At 42.0% G+C, this 18813-nt stretch overlaps 1 protein-coding gene across 4 annotated transcripts in view; it reads right to left on the bottom strand.

The window, feature by feature from the left end:
- Window positions 1-18813, bottom strand: part of Astn2 (astrotactin 2) — a 911846-nt gene that overhangs the window by 720785 nt on the left and 172248 nt on the right. For all 4 annotated transcript variants that reach the window (XM_023561395.2, XM_063259996.1, XM_063259990.1 and 1 more), the window contains exon 3: window positions 6786-7170. In XM_023561395.2, the coding sequence (XP_023417163.2) occupies window positions 6786-7170 (385 nt within the window). The remainder of the gene's footprint in view (window positions 1-6785; window positions 7171-18813) is intronic.

Genomic DNA, 18813 nt, shown 5'->3' with positions numbered 1-18813 from the left:
TTGTTACTACTTGAAAAGAGTTCTGCTGGGAAGAAAACACAAGGAGGAGAGTCCTACATAAGTCTCAAGGGAAAGCAGGTCTGAGAGTGCCTCAGACCTAATGTGTCCCTGCCAGGAGGGAAGCCAAGAACCCCTTCCCCTGCTTCTCAGGAGTTAGGCCAAGTACATTCCAGATTTGGTACCATTCTGTTCCCTATGCTGTCCCTGTCACAACAGTAAGGTGCCTACTCCATCTTTTAGAGTAACTGATAGAGGGATTGGTGGTGGCCAAAATGTGTAGTATCTAATGTGGCAAGATTCTATACTCCTTAGGAGCACAGAAATTGAAAAGCACCAGTCTCCAATAAAACTGGATATTTCTCTGATGTTTTGCAGCCCTTTCTGATCAAGCATGATAGGTAGTGAGATAGCTGTCTAGAGCAAGGATCTTTCTGCCCAGCCAGCTGAGCTTGGGGTTTTAGATATGAGCACCTAGCTCAGCTCTGCCACACCATCCTTGAGTGGCATAGTTACATTCATGGCCTCTATTCAAGCTTTGGTTCCTGTTTCCTAGCCATCCCCTTACATTTATAATTTCTATTATATTCTCTGAGGATAAATATTCTGCTTTCCCCATCTCTGTCTGGGTCTGTTATGGTGTTGGGTACTATGTAGTTATTTTAAATGAAAATGGAAGACATGAATGGCAATAAAGGTAATTTGTGTATGGGTCAGTGGCTGTGATCCCCATATTTTCCATGCATTGTCTCATTTAAGCTCATCAACAACACTGCAAGGCAGAATACTGGCACCTTGTTTTTTGAGGGGAGAAGAATACTGAACTGCCCAAGGTCTCAGAGTTGGTAATAATAGATGGGAAAGTCTATCTCCCTATTGGTCTGTCTCCTAAGGTGTCATGTCTTCTGAGTGAAGATTCTTTTCCAGCCTAACATCCTGCCTTTCATGGTGGGGAGGGAGGGAGGGAGGAAAAAGGGAGTGCAGACAAAGTTAGGCAGAAAGCAGGCACACCAGCGACTGGCAGTGACACATCCCCCCACCGTGAAGATGCCTGTTGCTTTCCACTTGAAACATGGTGGAAGTAAAAGGGAACAAGATGTGATATGCATTATATAATGTTACATTCCAGTACGGCCTGATGGATATGTTGATTACGTATCACAAACATATACTAAAAAATTTTTTGGTGAATATGGAGATGGTGGAAAGGTAAGAGCAGATTACAGAGGTTCCCTGGGACAGGCAAACTCAGATTTCAAAATAACACAGTGTGGGGAGTCCCAGACAGGGGGAGATGGATCCTCTCGATCCAGGAAGAAACTAAAGCAAAAAGAACCAGTCAAACATGCAGTGCCGAGGCTACTATTGAAGCAGCTAAGATTCTGTGCTCTCGCGCACCCAAATTCCCACCGCTTCAAGTTACTGGAACTGCAGTCACACTGAAGTTGGAAGTTGGCAAGCCCAATGGAGAACAGAGCCAGCAAGGGATCTGCATCAACATGCAGTGAGTGCCAGGAATAAAACCTTTCCACAAGAAAGGGGAACCAACAGGAAGACATTTTGGAATCAGACAGGACTGGCAAGAACAAGGAACAGCGGTGACTTCAGTTAGTTGTTCCCTTCGTAGACAAGATTGGTGGGGTATGTATGGCCTGGGTCACACCCCTGGTTGAGACCCAATAAGCTGTTCTAAACCAATTCCCTATGCATGGTGCACACTAACACATTGAAGGCCTCAGCAAGTTGACTGACCCACAGGGGAGGAGCCGGAATACACTGCCCCTGTTTGCACTTCAATAACACAATGGAGTGGGCAGGATCACCTAGCCAGTGTGCTTCTAAAGAACCCTAACCAACAAGGAAAGAGAGTTGGACCTCCTCTATATGCCTGTATGGAAGAAACCAAAAATATGAGAAGACGAAGCAATAAGAAAAAGTTCCCAGCCCCCAACCCTGAGAATATTGATCCAGGAGAGGTAAATACAAAAGAGACTGAGGACAGCAAATATGCAATATTAGACACAGCATCAGTGGACATAAAGAGATATCTTCAGGACTTCATAGACAAGTTCAAAAGTAAAATATTTAACCAAGTAAAGCAAGAAATGCTAAGCACCTCTCAAGAAGACACAGACAGAAGAATGAAAGAGAACAAAAAAAGGAGATAAATGTTTGCTGAAGAATATAAAGAAAACATAGAATACATGAAGCAGGTTCAAAGAGATTACCAGGAAATTAAAAACTCCATTGAAAGCTGGCAAAACTGCTTGAAAGAAACTAAGGATAGATTATCCAAACTGGAAGACAGGGGGATCATGTGGGATCATGAAAGGAAAAAATTCTTAAAAAAAGCAAGGAAACAGGCAGTAACAATACAAAGGTTAGAAGATGACAAGAGGATCAATAACGTAAGAATGTGAATGAAGAAGCAGGGGTACAAACAAAGGAAGAACAAAGGCTATTCACAGAAATAATTAAGGAAAACTTCCCAAGCATAGGAAAAGTAAATAATATTCAGATGCATGGGTCATACAGAAATCCAGCATCTTACAACCAAAACAGAGCTACACCCAAGCATATAATAATCAAGATCCCAGAAATTCAATATAAGAGCAGCATATTAAAAGCCATCAGAGAGAACAAACAGATCACCAACAAAGGAAAACCATCAAAATCACAGCAGACTTCTTGACCCAGACCATCAAACCAATAAGAGGTTGGAGCAAAGTATTCCAAGCCCTGAAAGAAAATAACCTCCAGCCCAGATTGATGTACCCTGATAAACTGTCTCTAGAAATTAATGGAGAAACAACATGCTTCCAAGACAAAGAGGAACTGGGAGAATTTGCGACAACCAATCCAACTCTACAGAGAATACTGAAGGACATTCCAGAGAGAGAAAAAAGTACTAGGATTCCAGGAACAGTGGAAGAGAGGCCTCAATGAATGGAACAGAAAGTGGAAGGAAGAAGAAAAGCAGACAACTAATGGCAGAAAAAGAGTACCACAGAAATGAGGCAGAGAAGGTAGGCTATAATCTCTAATATAGATGGCCTTGATACACTAAAATTTTTTTTAAAATAGAGAATAACAAGCAGAGTAGATCAGGAGGTAGGGTCCACTGAGATGCTCTTTATAGGAAATATAATTAACCTTAAAAAGGGCTTATGGACTGAAAATCAAATATGAGAAAAAATTGCTCTATGTGACAGGGAACCAGAGAGTAATAGGGGCAACTACACCGTTATTTGTGGTTAGGTTGGAAAGACAGGCTTTAATAAGTAAAGGAATACAACTAGAGATCAAGTCCAGGAGGGAGAAGGTTCGGAACCACTTAGGTAAATAGCAGGTTGCACCCCCAACCTAAAAACTGAGGATGTTGGTGAGAACCAAAAATACACAGTGCACCCTGGGGGGAATGAAAGGGGAGGAATAGTCTTTAAAAAGATGGCAGAAGATAATGTTAATAGTGTATCAGGATTTAAAATATTACTTGCACTGCTCTGCATAGATTTTATTCTGTCCCAGTTTGTCTACTTGCACTAGATCTGAGGGCACAGACAGCTATCTCAAAAACAGGATATACTACAGTAATCATCTTTAATTTTGTATTATCTTAATCTGAAGCCCTGTACAATTTATATTCTTGTATCATGGCTGATCTTAGTTAAATCTGGTTTGTTTGATTGCTGTTCAGTATCCACAGATTTTATTCAAAACTGTTATGATTGATAGTATCAAGTCTGAGAGTATATGCAACTACACTTAAGATGACAAGATTCACTACGATACCCAATCTGATTTAATTACTATCTGTTTTTGAAGTTTTACTTTATCTACAAAGTAATGTTTTTATTAATATTGCTATGTGCTGTTATATTCAATTATACTAGTCTGATAATATAGACAATTCTATTGAAAATAACAAGAGACAACACAGTTACCATGGTGGAACTTGTACAGTGGTTTTATGTCTTTTTCATTTCATGTGTTTGTAGGAGTACGTTTTGTTTTGTCTTGCTTTGTTTTGTTTCTTCTTCTAATATAGAAAGGATAGCAATGCATGTTAAGACTCATGCATATGTAGAACCTATAAACAGTTTACAAGAACTGATCTTATAACGCATGATGAAATGAACAAATTCTCTGAAGAAAAAGAGACACCACAGTACCCAGTGCCGATCCCGTAGTGTCATGATGTGAAATCCAGCAATACTATTATTCTTTATTCAGAGTGATTTTAGCCTACTTTGGTTTGTTTAATTTCAACATAAATGAAGATATGGATAACTGCATGTATGTTTAAGGATTGATAACCAGATTACTATGTTTTCGTTTTTGTTGGCTAGTTGAACAGAACTGCTTGCAGTCTCACTGTTTGAATCCCCACTTTGTATGTTTCACTTTTTTTTTTTTTTACACTTTTTTTTTCTTTTCTCTTTTTATCGGTACCGGGGATTGAACACACGACCACCTGCTTGCAAGGCAGGCGCTTATGCCACTGAGCTAAATCCCCAGCCCCGTATGTTTCACTTTTGTATCTTGAACAACTATTTGTAAGAGGACAATATGTAATCATCAACTAGTGATTTCTTACTGTTTATTTTTTCATTGAAAGTATGTATTATTTCTATTCATTTTCTGTTTTGTCTTTCTTTAAATAAAATTTAAAAAAAAATTTTAAATGAAACGTGAAACAAATGTGGGCATGTATGCATGCATGTGTTTGCATGTGTACGTATGTGTGTGTTGGGGGAGAGGGAGAAGGGAGAAAATTTGTCTATACTAAGTGTGTTTTGGTACCTGTCCTTGGTGGCCACTTATTTGGTATCAGTGACTCTTCTTTAGTTATTATATTCAAACTTTCTGCTCTTTTCCAGGTTTGAGCCATGATTGTCCATGGTCTTTGCTATCCTTTCTACTTCTAGGGTCTCACTTGAGGACCTTGGGGTAACTTCCTTCCTGGAACTGAGCCCTCTGAACGCCACTTCATACTTGGATTTATTTTGCTTGACTCATCAACTTTATCAATCATCCATAAAACAAGTTTTTCTAGAGTGTCTACTTAATAATGTCACCCATCATGCTGGACACCACTGAAACAAAGGTTCAGGACACTGTTCTTACTTTCAAAGATCTTCAAGTGTAGTCAAGGAGACAGAAAGAGAAACGGATTATCACTGTATAATATGGTAACTGCTATGCTCAATGTCCACAGAAGGACATCAATAGAAACACACATCTATCTGACCAAAGGTGAGATGACAATTTCATAGTAACTGCAACATAGAGGAAGACGTGAGACCAATATTCTAACTGGGTTAAGAAGCCACTCAAAAGCCCAGCTGAAACCCAAGGGCTGAGGCCTATAGATTCATTCTTGGGAGTTCTATGTCTATCATTAGCCAGGTATTAGCTTAGGTATTTTCCATGTATTTTCTATCTTGTCTTCTCACAGTGCTTTACAGTGAAAATGAGCTAAGTACATTGGATTCACATTTTGCCAAGATCACACCGCACGCCAAGCAGGCAGGATCTTAACCCAAGCCTGGGTAACTCTAAAATCTATGCTCTCATACTATGTACCATTTTGTTCCCTCCCTGAGTTTCCAGGTTTACCAAAAACCTCCCCCTTTTAAGAAGTCCTCACTGTTCCTTTTGGCTCACTGAGCTTCAAGGAAAGATGTACCAAAGAAGACAACATAGAAACAGAAAGGAAGAGTGTAAATCCAGAAAGCCCAGGGTGGGATCAATAAATGAGGTGCTTTATGATTCCTGGGAGTGGGTCAGTATATGAAATGAGAGTTCCAGAACCAACATTTCACTCACCATTTTCAGTTGCTGAAAGACAGTGAAAATGAAACAGAATTGTATCTCCATACAACTTGGTTGAATTTGTCTAAAGAAGGTTATCCTAGGTTCACTGACACACAACCTGAGACCAAAGACACTTCAGGAGAACAAATACAAACCCATCTATGCTTATGCTTTGACCTCAAACAGCACAAAGAAAATGGGATTTTGCAACAATAAGTATGAAAACGAGTGAGAGGTATTAGTTATCAAAGACTCCAGTGTGAGTGAGCAACAAATGCAGCAAATGAATAAAACCTCATGTTGCACCAGCAGGAGCATGACATCAGGACAGAGGGAGGTGACTGTTCCACTATGCTCAGCACTGGAGTGCTCCCACAGGATGAGAAAGCCACCAGCTCCATGCTCCTGCTCCAGGCCATGGCAAATAAGACTCTCCAGCTAGAGGAAAGCGACCAGGATGGTAAAGGGTCTGAAAATCACTTCATGTGGGATAGCTGAAGAAACAGGTATGGCTTATTCAAATTGATTTACAGAAGTAACAAGATCCTTTTAAAAAAAAAGTGTTCCTAAGTAGGAAGATCAGATTTTCTTTCTTTATAGATAGAGCCAAAGACACAGATTTCAAGTCCTATGGAAGAAACCTTTTAATAGTAATATCTAGAAATGAGGCAGATTCTTGAATAGTAAGACGGTTGTCAAAGGAGGTCATCAAGAAGCACTGGAGAGAGACTGGGCTGGGTCCTCTCTGAGTCTCTCAAATCTGCAATTCCAGAAATGCTGACACTTTTTTTGTTCTAATACTATTGAAGGATCAGGGAAGACAAACTCTGATAATCCCAGTACCAAAAAGGTGGGCCACGAGTCCGAAATGGTTCATTTTTGATGACACTGCTGGGACCCCCCTCACTAAGCTCCTGTAACTTTCCCACTCCCAAAAGTGTCCCTGGGAACGTGGATGTGACTGCACTCACCTTTCTTCTCAAAGTCCACTTTTTCTTCCCCTGGCCGTCCCAGGCTGTCCAAGGTGTGGGGTCCCTGGCTGCCAAACTCATCCTCACGCGAGACATGGTTGGTCCTCCGAGGCGGGTCCTCCTCCTCCTCATAGTCGTAGTCATCCAGGATGGGGGTCTCTCGGATGGGCACGCCGATGACCGAGTTGTGGGCCTGCAGCCGCGAGGAGCGGAAGGTTTCCCGGGCCTGGGGCCCGAGCAGCACTGATGGGATGTAGTGGATCTCGTGAGTAGCTTCTGTGCTTGCGCTCTTCTGGGGGATGCGGCGACGCTTCTGCCAGCGCCGCTGGGCATATAGGGCCACCGTGAAGACCAGCAACAGCAGCAACAGTGCGATGAGGCCACCCTGGAGCAGGAAGGAAGAAGGGCAAGCGAATGGGCCAGTGTTCCTTGGACTGGGATACCGGAAGGAATTTCCCCTACATCACGCTCCACCCAAGTCTGTTTGCCTCACAGAGCCTCAGGTACCGCTGGCCATGGCTTGGCAGCTACAGACACCACTTCCAAACTTGGCTTTCTCTCTTACATGCTATGTGACCCTGACAACTTCTCTGAGCCTTGATTTTCACAGGCAGCAAAGCATAAGTAAGAGGCCCTGCTGTTACTTTTTCATGGAGTTGAAATGGGCAGCAAATGATGGTAGTGAGTGACGTTGGTTATGGCCATGTATAAGTTATCCAGCTTGCTAAACATCAGGAAGTCAGGGATGTAGCTTCACACAGGTATCAGATCCTGGACTCTGCTCCCACCAGGAGTGACCTCAGGATGGTTGCTCTGCTCTCTCAACCTTGTTTCCTTATCCCTAGGATGAGGTCACTGTGGGCTCAACAGCCAGTGGCCTTTCGTGCTTCCTGCAGCAAATACAAGATCCAATCATTAAATCAAATGTAATTTCCACATAGCTTACATTGTCTTCATTCTCAAAATTAGTGGGATTTTACATTGCTGGCCCTCAAGAAGGGGTCTGGGACTAAGTAAGTGTTTAAAAAAATATTTGTTGACAAATAAATGAGTATATGGATGTAAGAGTGAATTGAAAAGGACCTTCTAGGGCTTATTTCATCAGAAGTTCAAGGTGAACCAAAATATTTTTATCTTTAACACATCTATCTCCTAAATGTTTGAATATGCACACGGTACATTAATTTGCAATAAGCTAACGTGTTTATAAACATATTTTAATGACTCATAAAAAGTATGAAATGACCTGCTCTGAGTTCCTTAAGAGCAGAAGCATTTGACAGCCATGCTTGTGCTTTCCCCAGGCATTGGACAAGGGGCATAAGGTGGAAGCTTTGGCTCCTCTAACCTCCCATCACAGCCACTGAGCCGGGAACACCTCCTCTGACCAGAAGGGAAGCCTTGATCTGTTGTCTGGCTTCTCCTCATTTATATGATGGCTATTTGGAGACTGAGGGCTATTTGGTTGAATCCCAGGTATATAACATGCAGATTTTAGAAGGATGGAGCAAAGGGAGAAAGACTCAGATACTTATATGGTGAGAAGCAGACCAAGACCTGAGCTTCATTTTTGTGTATTTATTTTGTTTGATTATGGTTTTTTTAAATTCTAAAATCCATATTCTTTCACCTGTACTTATATGGTCAACTGCTTCCCTTTGAACAATTTTTTATTGGGGGATAAGACAATTTTGATAACTATCCCAATTGGATTTCACAAAGAAGACTGATGTTAGCCCTACGTCATTATATGGGGGAAAGTAACTACTTCTACAACACTTACTGAGGCCAAGAAGAACAGGTTTACCTAACATTGTCCAACCATCCTGCTCCCTATAGTGATATCTGAGAACCATCTGTTCATTTTTCAGAGCACTCAGCTCACTAAGCCAGAATTTTTCATCACTAGTGTGGTGGGGAGTGGCAGGTAGAGGTTGCCAGGTGGCAGACAGCACTGGATCAGGGGCCAAAACCCTATCTTGACTGTGGCAATGAGCATTTTCAGGAACTCCAAGCAAGTTTTTCTCAATAACACAAATCAAACATAGCCTAAATATGCATATGTATGTACAGGTGTGTGGATAGGTGTGTATAATTTGTCAAGTATATACAAAATATGTGAGTCCAAAAATTCCTTGTAGAGGGAGTATTCACTTTTCAGGGCACTCAACTCACTAAGCCAGAATTTGTCATCACTACTGTGGTGGGGGGGGGGGGGTGGCAGGTAGAGGTTTCCAGGGAGCAGACAGCAATGGATCAGAGGCCAAAGCCCTATCTTGACTATGGTAGTGAGTTAATGGGGGTGGAATACTTATCAGTGCTTGGCAAATGCACAATACAGGGAAAATTTCAAACACAGCCCCTACAGAGTTGTACAAAGCAAACTGTAAAACAGCTATTTCAGCCAGGGGTTTAGCTCAGCAGCGTAAGTACCTGCTTGGCAAACATGAGGTTGTGAGTTTGATCCTCAGCACAAAAAATAAAACAAACAACCCCCCCCCCCAACGCGCAGAGCTATTTCATTCCTTACAACCTGAAGAGTACTGTGCACAAGCAAAGGAGCCCTAGAAAACCATGGGACCATCTCTGTCCTCTGGGCCATTCTACCTGAGGAGAGCAGATGTTAGATTCAGAAGCAGGAAGACATTGTTCTCTGGATAGTCCACACTGCTGCTGGATAGTTCTACACTGCTGCTGTCATGGCCCACTCTTACAGAATCTACACCTCCTCTTTACAGGCATCCTTATCAGGGGCAAGCAAGCAGAAAAACAGCAGCTATCGATCGGGGTGAGCAGAGCCACGGCATCCAGTCTCTGAGCACACATCAGGAGCAAACACAGGTGCTGCTGGTGGAGAAAACACAGCAGAGCAAGAGGGGCACCAAGGAGGGAAGAAAAGGCATGAGGAGCAGGCTGTGGATTTCTGAACACAAGTTAAAGAGAGGCTAAGGCTTGAGGGTTGACAAACTGAGGTCCTTCTGGCTTCCAAGATGACCTGATGCCAGATAAAATTTGAGCTGTGCTCACTCTGAGGCTTCCCAAGACAAACAAAGTTGGAGACATGGCTAAAAGTCCCAGAAAACAAAGCCAGTTGATTAGGTGGGGACTATTTCTGTGAGACTGTGAGCTGTACAGACAGGTATGAGAGTGATTCTGAAAATTTCACCAACCTGTCAGGCAAAGAATCAGGAAGAGGCACAGAGGGAACCTTCCTTCCAAAGGTCTCTCTAGGCAGACTGCACATTCCTCTTGTTCAGTTACTGACAGCGAGTCTCAAATTCCCCAACAGAACCAAACAAGGGCAAGGGCAGGAGATGTCAAGGGCAGAATGGTGTGACAGGAAAAACATGTCTGGGGCATGCAACTCCTTGCCTCCCTACTTACAACAACTGTGACGAGCGTGCTACAATATTTTCCTCCTTGGGCTCTACAAAGCTCCCTTTAAAATGACGCTGGTTGTTCTCAATGTGAAAAGTCATGCTAAGGATTAAACAAAGCAATAAAAGATGAAGGTAAAGAGCCTGGCACCACTGACGTCAGTGAATACCAGCCTCAGTCCTCCAGCTTTCCTCTTCCTCTATCCAAACCAAATCTTTTTACTACAGACTCTGGCTTCAACTGTTTGCCCAGTTTCCCCATGGTCCTCAGAATAATGTCTGATCTTCCCAGCCTGATTTTCAAGAGCTTTCACTGGGCCCTTACTTCCTTTTCCTGTCTAGAGTAGCCAAAAGACTGACTTGTCCTGCCTGCCATCCCTGTCCTAGAGCCACAAAATGGTTAGATTTCTCCCAAAGTGTGATCCTCTCTCAGCTTCATGACCTGCTCCTTCAGCCTAAAATTTCACTAACCGCAGTTTGTCCAAAACTATGCCCATCTGGAATCCCAAAAGGAGATGTTATTTGGAAATTTGATCTCTGCATGTGTAATTAGTTAAGATTAAGTCACACTGGACCTGAAATTCAATGACTAGTATCCATATAAGAAGAGAAGAGGACACAGGGACACACACATAAAAAATCATGTGAAGGTGAAGACAGATGAGAATGGAATGATGCATCTACAAGCCAATGGAAGCTGACGGACTACCATGAGCTGGGAAAGCATCTCCATCAGAGCCTCCAGAAGAAGTGCATTCTGCTGATAACTAAGTGTTGAATTTCTGGCTTCATGAGCTGACAAAGAGTAATTTTCTTTTCTTTTAAGCCACCTAGTTTGTGGTAATTGGTTGTGGCAGTCCCAGGAAGCTGAACTATGCAGCTCAACTCACCCAGCTCTTGGCCAGTACTTTTACTTTAGGCTGTGTATCCAACTGAAATTGTGGTATTTTCCCCTAAAGAGTGCATCATAAGCATCTAGAAGCCTAAAATCTTGAATGGACTTGACCTGAGGAATACAGATATAAGACACTGTGCTAGTTTTGACTCCCACATACACATGGCCCCTGATGAAACCGTCTATGACCCCTCTTTGTTGTTTGAATTTGTTTTCCCAACACTGGTAACTTCAGCCAGTTTACACATAAAATTTAAAAACTGAAAAATTGTAGAGTTTGAAATTAAAAAGGACTCCCAAACCATCCCACGAAGAGAGACTTCTGAAAAGTCAAACCTAGAATTCCATTCAGCCTGGCCTCATTTTAATCTATTTTTTAATGTTAAAATATTCAGGCACAGGAGAAGGAACCAGAGAAAGGAAATAAAGGCACAATGTGAGAAACGCTTTATTTGACAATGTGTCATTTGGAAACTGATTATTTCTGTCTCTGGCCTTTTTAATATTCCCTCACAACGGCCAAGCCGCAAGGGGATTTGGTATTCTAAGACTGGATTTATAATACTCTGTTCAGCAGTGATAAGAACACGGGCCTTTAATCCTCAGAGCTGTGAACATGCATATTCTCCCAAGTAATGTCCTTCCCTTCTTGCCACTTCTTTCTGGTCTCTGGCAGCCAGTCTGTGACGGCTCTGGACTGTGATCCACAGGGTGTTCTATCTGGTCATTTGCCGAGTGAGTGAGCAGGAAAGGAAGGGGGTCAGGATTCCAAGTTCTCTGAGAAGTCTCTGTTCAGGTCTCAGTCTCTGATTAAGCTGAGGGATCATCAGAAGACATTTCAAAGTCTTAGTGCTATGGGGAGCAGAACTGAGAGGCTTAGAGAATGCAAGCGACTTCACCAAGATCACAGCACACCCTGCAGGAATTTTTGAGGTCAAATATGCAGCTGGTACCCTCCAAAGTTGCTAAGAAATATGTGAATCATACAGAATTTGATCTATAAAATAGTTTCTGTGACCTTCCGTTCCTATCCATCCTATGGCTGTCCTATGTCCCAGTTTTCATTGTGATAATTTTAATACACACTGAATGATCTTTAAGCTTTATCCCCCTTCTTCCACAATTCTCAATTCATCTTCCTTCATATAACCAAAGCACAGCTGGAAGTACATCTCCTCCCCATTGACTAAGGTGGAAGTCCTGCAATTTATAGTTCTTGTGGAGCAGGCTTCCGTTTTTGTGAATAACCTAGTCTCAAATGTGTGCTTTTAAACACATTCTTGAGAACCCCCAGATTTTCTTCCCTAAGCAACAGAGTGGCAGAATCATCTGTATGTCTTAGAAAGATTACATTACACGAGGTAACGAGACTGGAATCAGGGAGACCAGGAAGGTAGCTGTTGACTATTGGCTATGGTTTTTCAACCAGGATCTATTTCACTCCCCAGGAACCATATGGAACTGGAGACATTTTTGGTTGTCACAGTTGAAGGGTGAAGGTGCTACTGTTATCCTATGGGTAAAGTTTAGAGAAACTAAGCCTTCCAAATACACAGGAAAGTCACATGCATAGGAGAATTATCTGGTTCTAAATGTCAATAGAGCAATGATGGAGAATCCCTGGTCCAAGAGAAAAACGCTACCTGAAACCAGGATGGTAGAGGGAGTTAGTCAATGGGTAGATACAACACATATACAACAGGTTGGGAAGAACAGTGCTTTACTATCAGGGAAGGGGCAGTAAGATGAACATAACAACAATGGCAGCAGATGTCTGGTTTCTGTCACTGGACCAAAGAGAAACCTATTACTATTTCCTGGTTAACATTCAAAAAGTTATACAGGATTGTAACCAATAATCAAATGAAAAGTTCTGTTTATATTCACAGATAACTGATTAACTAAAAAAGATAGAAGACTAAAAGATAATAGAAAAAATTTATATGTGTGTGTGTGTGTGTGTGTGTGTGTGTGTGTGTGTACATGGACATATCTGTCAAAATATTCCCACATCTACCTTTATATCTCATTATTTATATTTGCCACTGCTCATTTCTTTGCCTCTAGACAGAGACTGGGTGACCTATTTAAGGAAGCCCCATTAAGCAACACGTTTCTTTTAAGCAACTCAGCCATTATCTATTATAAATATTATTTCATTTTCCAAGATAATGCCAAAGAATGAAGTAAAAACACAGTATGATTCTTTGGAATGGATTCATCCTCCAATCATGAGCATCCCACTCAACCATCCTTAATCATTTTAGACTAGGTAAGTAAAGGAGCCAAATAACCTGGGAGCACTCTGAATCCCGCAGAGTTGTCAAGTTGACAGCTAATGGACAGGTAATGCCCGTAGGCAGCAGTCAGACATGGGTTTGATCACAGTCTTTAGTTGTGGATTTGGGGATGGATCACTGGAGTTTCTTCAGTCTTCTCATCTGTACTTGTTTGCTAACACCTAACTAAGAAGGCTAAATGAGACTGTTACATAGCACGTTTAGTAAAATGACTCACAACTACTGGATCTCAGGAAATACTTGCATCCATACTGTTAATGCAAATTCTTGTTTACTAAAAATCACACTAGATACAATTCAGTGATGAATTTTCTGTGTCCTTTCAACCATAATATGAAATTTTTTCTGTATAGGTTTTCAGGGGTAATACTACTTCAGTTTCTAGCTGTGAGACTGTGACCATGTCCCTTTCTTTCTCAGGGTGAGTTGGCAAAACTAGTTGGTTTCTCACAGTCTTTGTTACAGGTGATTAGAAAGACCAAGCTGAATTTGAAAGTATTTTTGGACAGATGACATATACACTATATATGCTTTTATATCTGGCCTAGTCCAACAGGTGTGGGTGCAGGTATTAAACCAGGTAGCCATTCTTATTCGTGTATTTTTGATTCTGCTGTTCCCCTGCTTGAAATGCTCCTTCCCTATGTCTTTATCTACCCCTCCATTCCTCAGTTTTTGGATAGTTAGTTCTCTGAAATCAGTTTCCTCTGATTAACAATTTCATCTGGGTTAACAATTTCATCTGTTAGGTCCAACCATGGCTGAAACTTTGTCCACCAGAGCACACAGCAACTTGTGCAGTAGCTTGGCTGCCCCTGTATCATCAATCACTTCCTGAGGGCACTCGTCACCATTTCGGTGTTCCCAGGCCTTGCTCAGGGTCTGATGTTGGGTAGGCCTCAGTATGCATTGATTGTCTTCTATACTGAGAAACAGTGAAGGAAAAGAGGGTTTTTTTCTGCATGAATGAAGTTGGTGCATGGCAGACAGTAAACCCTCAATTACTTGTACAAAGAAAGAATGAATGAATCCATTTTAAATGCAGCTCTGTGGGTAGGTGACTTAAACACACCTACGTCTCTCTGGCAGTCCTCCACCTGTATGTAATAGAGAGCTGAAGATAATTCACATGAGCCATTTAACACAAATCAGTACCCCACTCCATATCCTCAGGTGGCCTCTCAAGTTCTGTCTCAAATCCTACTTTGAAGCATGAATAAATGGAGAAGGTGGGAGAAGGTGCATATAAAAGGATTGATTTTCTTCCTAGTCTTTGAGTCACGGAGATAAACAGATGAAACTGGGTGATCAGGGAGGAGCTTTGCTCTCATTTATTGATCTAGTCATTTGTCAGGTAAGGACATGCCTGGAAGCAGCCAGCCCCGAGTTTAGGTTTTTATACTGTCACTTACCACTGATGTCACCTTGAAAAGCTCTCTGTGATGTCCAGTTGTCACACTTCTAGTATGGGAATGACATCTTCACTAAAAAGGGTTGTGTTGGGAATTCAACAAGATATTGTGCACTATGTCACACAGTCCTGGACCCAGAGGAAGCACCCTAGACACAGCTCTCATTGGGTTATTATTCCTATCACTGTTACATCCTTACCCTGTACCAAGCCTTCTGTGTAGATTTAGGAATACACAGATATGCCTTTGAAGAATGTGCAGTCAATTTGGGGAAATGGATCAGTAAGAAGATAATTACTAAAATGCACAGTTTGATAAGCTCTTTGCCAGAGGGAAACAGTGAGGAGCAAAGTTTCTCTCAGCATCCAAGTGCAAATCGAAGAGAAAGTGGGTATAAAAAAGACTTACTTGCAATTCAAACTAAAGAGGGGAGTTGCCCATCCAATCAGGTACACTTACACCCAGAATATGGTGATGGACTGGACAACCCACAAAAGACCATGGTGGTTCAATGAATGGGGCCCCTGCACTGCCATTTACCAGCTATGGAGCTTCTTTTAGGTGCATTTTTCTGAGCCTCATCTTGTTCTGAAAGTGGAAGGCAGCAGTCCTCCCTGAATGAGGGTATTGTAAGAATTAAACAAATATTTGCAGAAAAAGAATCCAATGCATCAGTGCTCCATAAACAATGGCTCTAAGAACTTGACACAGGAGTAACACACACTTGACAGCAGAAAACGTAAGTCACCATCCTTGCCTTGCCCCCTTTAGAAACTAAAGTCTGTAGAGATATCATCTGTTGTCACCATTATGCTGTTACACAAGGTGGCCACAGCAAACAAATAAGCTAGGCAACCTTAAACTCATTTATCAGGTCAAGAAAGTGAGTCTCCAACAGGTGCTGTGCCCAGGGTTGCAAAATGGGTAGGGCACACATCTGAGTCTAAAGTCCAAAGTGCATCTGTTACCTGCTGCTATGACTACCCTGAAATTTACACTGCATCTAGAGAGCAGAAAGTATGTGATGCCTGCCTCTTGTGCTCAATGTGTTGTTCCCTGTGAAAGTGTTGCAGGCTCCCAGGCCCATGAAGAGATCCCCAATAAGGTGCCAACTGGAAATACAGTCACCAACAGAGCATTCTAAAATGGGAAAGAGTGCTAAGACTTGAAGAGAAGGTGGGGGTCTCTCAGAGTGTGATTAATATTTAATACAGGTAAAATAATTTCATATAAGCTTGCAGGCATCATAAGTCAGACTGATTCTGAATTCTTTAGAAATCCTAGGCTGAAAAAGGCAGTCTCATTGGCAGCAGAGCAGGAGCAAGGTCTTGCACTAAGAGATGGAGCCATTGGCAAAGTGTTCCTTCACATTCCCTATAGAGCAGCGCTCTCCACCTTTGTGCCTACCATAGCACATATGTCTCCCTTTTTTGCTTTAACTTTCTTCGCTGTCTCTGCAATTACATTATACCTTAATGTGCTGATTTGTTTATTGCCATAATAGAATGGGACTTCTGTCAGCAATAAACAGTAAAGATTAGTAATCTCTTGCATACCAAGAAAAACATTTGATGTGTTTTTGATTCTTAGTGAGTATTTTGTACATGAATCTAGGAATGGATACATGAGTTAATAGTTGTCTCCCTATGTAGTTGGGTAGCTCCTTAAGAGTTGGGTCTAAATCTCTTCCCAGTCCTGTCTTCAGCCTATAGTACAGGACTAGAAGACTGGAAAATTCTTAGCAAAGAAGAAATCATTGCAGTTAGTCCCCTCCTGGTTCCTAGGGAAGAGGTACTGGCTGTGGGGTAATTAGGGGGCTAATATGATAACTGGCAAGTTATCTTTGTAGAGTTAAAGAAGAAAATTTGTCTCAGTCTCACCTTGCTTAATCCTGTATTTGTTCAGGGATCACTAAGAATGCATATCCTCTGGAGAAACAAATGAAGAGCCACATGTATTTTCTATTCGAGTGCATATATCAAGTTCGAAATGAGAACTTTTAGTAAATGGGGCCATTTATGATATCATTCAGTGGGTATTAAATTTGGGTTCAAAATCTGGCTAGCTAGCTCTACAGTCTTGGGGCAGGCACTTTGCCTTGCTAGCCTTTGTTGTGGTTGCCCTGTTCCTCTAGCATGAAAATGAGCATGATGGCAGGGCTCTCCATGGAAGGATTCCAGTGAAAAGCATGTTTATAAAAGAACTGTGTATGCCTCAGATTGATTTACACACATCAGCGCTCTGGACAATATCACAAAAGAGAAAAGATTCCGAACACCACTAGGAACTCTCACATCTCATGGAGAGAAACTGAAACCACAAAAAGAAAGCTGCAAATCCAGAGGATTTCCAGTACTTTTGATCCTCTCATCATCTATCCAACAAGCTTCTTCAAATCCCATTACAAATCACACAATAGGAGTCTTTTAAAGGCACTGTTTTGCTGCCATTTTCCAGCATTGGTGATGGAGCTGCCAGTTGTCTTGAAGGCATGTTGTGATGGCCTCTGGATCTCCCCCACTGGGACTGATCAACAAAACCCCAGGCAAGTTCATTACCAGGGGCAGAAAGTCAAGCGCAAGATGCCAGGCAACAAGAAGGGAAAAGAAAGCAGATTCAATGGGAAGCTGGTTCATGCAAGCACAGGAGTAGGCAGCAAACCTGATCAGTGTCCTTGATGCACCCACCAGGGATGACAAGGTCTGATTCACCCTTTCATCTCTGCCTTCCAGCTCCATGTGTCATAACTTTGTTTAGGTTAGTTTTGTTTTTTTTTTTTTTTTTTTTTTTTGTACCAGGGATCAAACTTGCTATCTCACACCTGCCAGGCAGGCACTTACTTCACTGAGCTAAATCCCCGGCTCTGTAACTCTTTAAAAACACAGATAACAGTATTCTCTGAGTGTCCCAAATTAGCAGAGATTATGCCAGCCATCTAGCATCTTTCTCTGAATAACCTCACTCACCACTTGATTACTCTTTTTCCACCAAGTATAACAACCCAGGACACAAGACAACAAGGCACACTCGCTTTCCTCATTCAGGGGATGTCCCAATTGTTACATTGAGAACCCCTTTCCTGGCCCACCATGAGTGCTGAACATCTTAAAGTCTGCTTCCAGAGTCTGCTGTCACATGCTGCATCTGCAGCCTTCCAAGACCTACCCTTAGATCTAGCCAGAGGCAGGATTCCAAGATTGACAGTGTTCATAGCTCAAGTCTGGCATAAAAGAATGTGCAGCGAGAGCTCCTTCTCGCAGGGAAAGCCCATGTAGTCAAGAATTTATGGGGAGTGTTAAAGGGGACATAGGGTCAGAAAGAGCAGAACGGGGGCTAAATAGAAAGGAAGACAGATGGCCACATCCCATTCCTCACTCCTTCATGTAGAGCAGAATGACTTTCATTTTCATCACAAGATTCTTCCTTGTTCTCTGTCCAAGCCCTAAGGTTGCACACTGAAGCCCATAAAGGGGGACAGAGAGGGACAAAGGGAAAACATGTTCAGAGGGGGACAAAGGGAAAACATGTTCCCTTTATGAGCACCATTCTTAAGGGTCTCATAAGTTAGGAAGCTGAACAGACAGGGGTCAGAAATCCTGGGAGACAGAAATGAAGTGATATAAACCCTGACACTTCATGGGTTTATATAACAAAGTCACAGCAGATATTCAGAGCAGGTGTTATTACAGAATTATCAGCAAAAACGTACATTTCTATTCCCAGTGCTTCTAGGAAATCTCATTTTACTCATCTACATAATGGGCCTCATGATGTCCTGACTTATTGAACTATTTTGAAGATTAAAATGAAAATGTACATTTACACTCTGATCAGTGTTAGGGAGAAGGGGTCCTTCTTAGTGCTTTACTTTGATTGCAGTGAATTTCTCCAAACTTTCTTTCTTGCCTCACCCTCTTTGCTTCTCATTGATCCAAAGTGGACTTGGAATGAAGATGGTTTCATACAGGTTAGTCCTTTCAGCATCCACCCCTCTTCACTGAAAGAGACATAAAGCCCTCAGTGCTCCAGAAGCCTCATTCTGCC

Source organism: Cavia porcellus, unplaced genomic scaffold (assembly GCF_034190915.1).
Source record: "Cavia porcellus strain 051 isolate PalLab524CR breed Dunkin Hartley unplaced genomic scaffold, mCavPor4.1 scaffold_1, whole genome shotgun sequence".
NCBI classification, from domain to species: Eukaryota; Metazoa; Chordata; class Mammalia; order Rodentia; family Caviidae; genus Cavia; species Cavia porcellus.
This window is presented reverse-complemented; position numbering and strand designations above follow the sequence as displayed.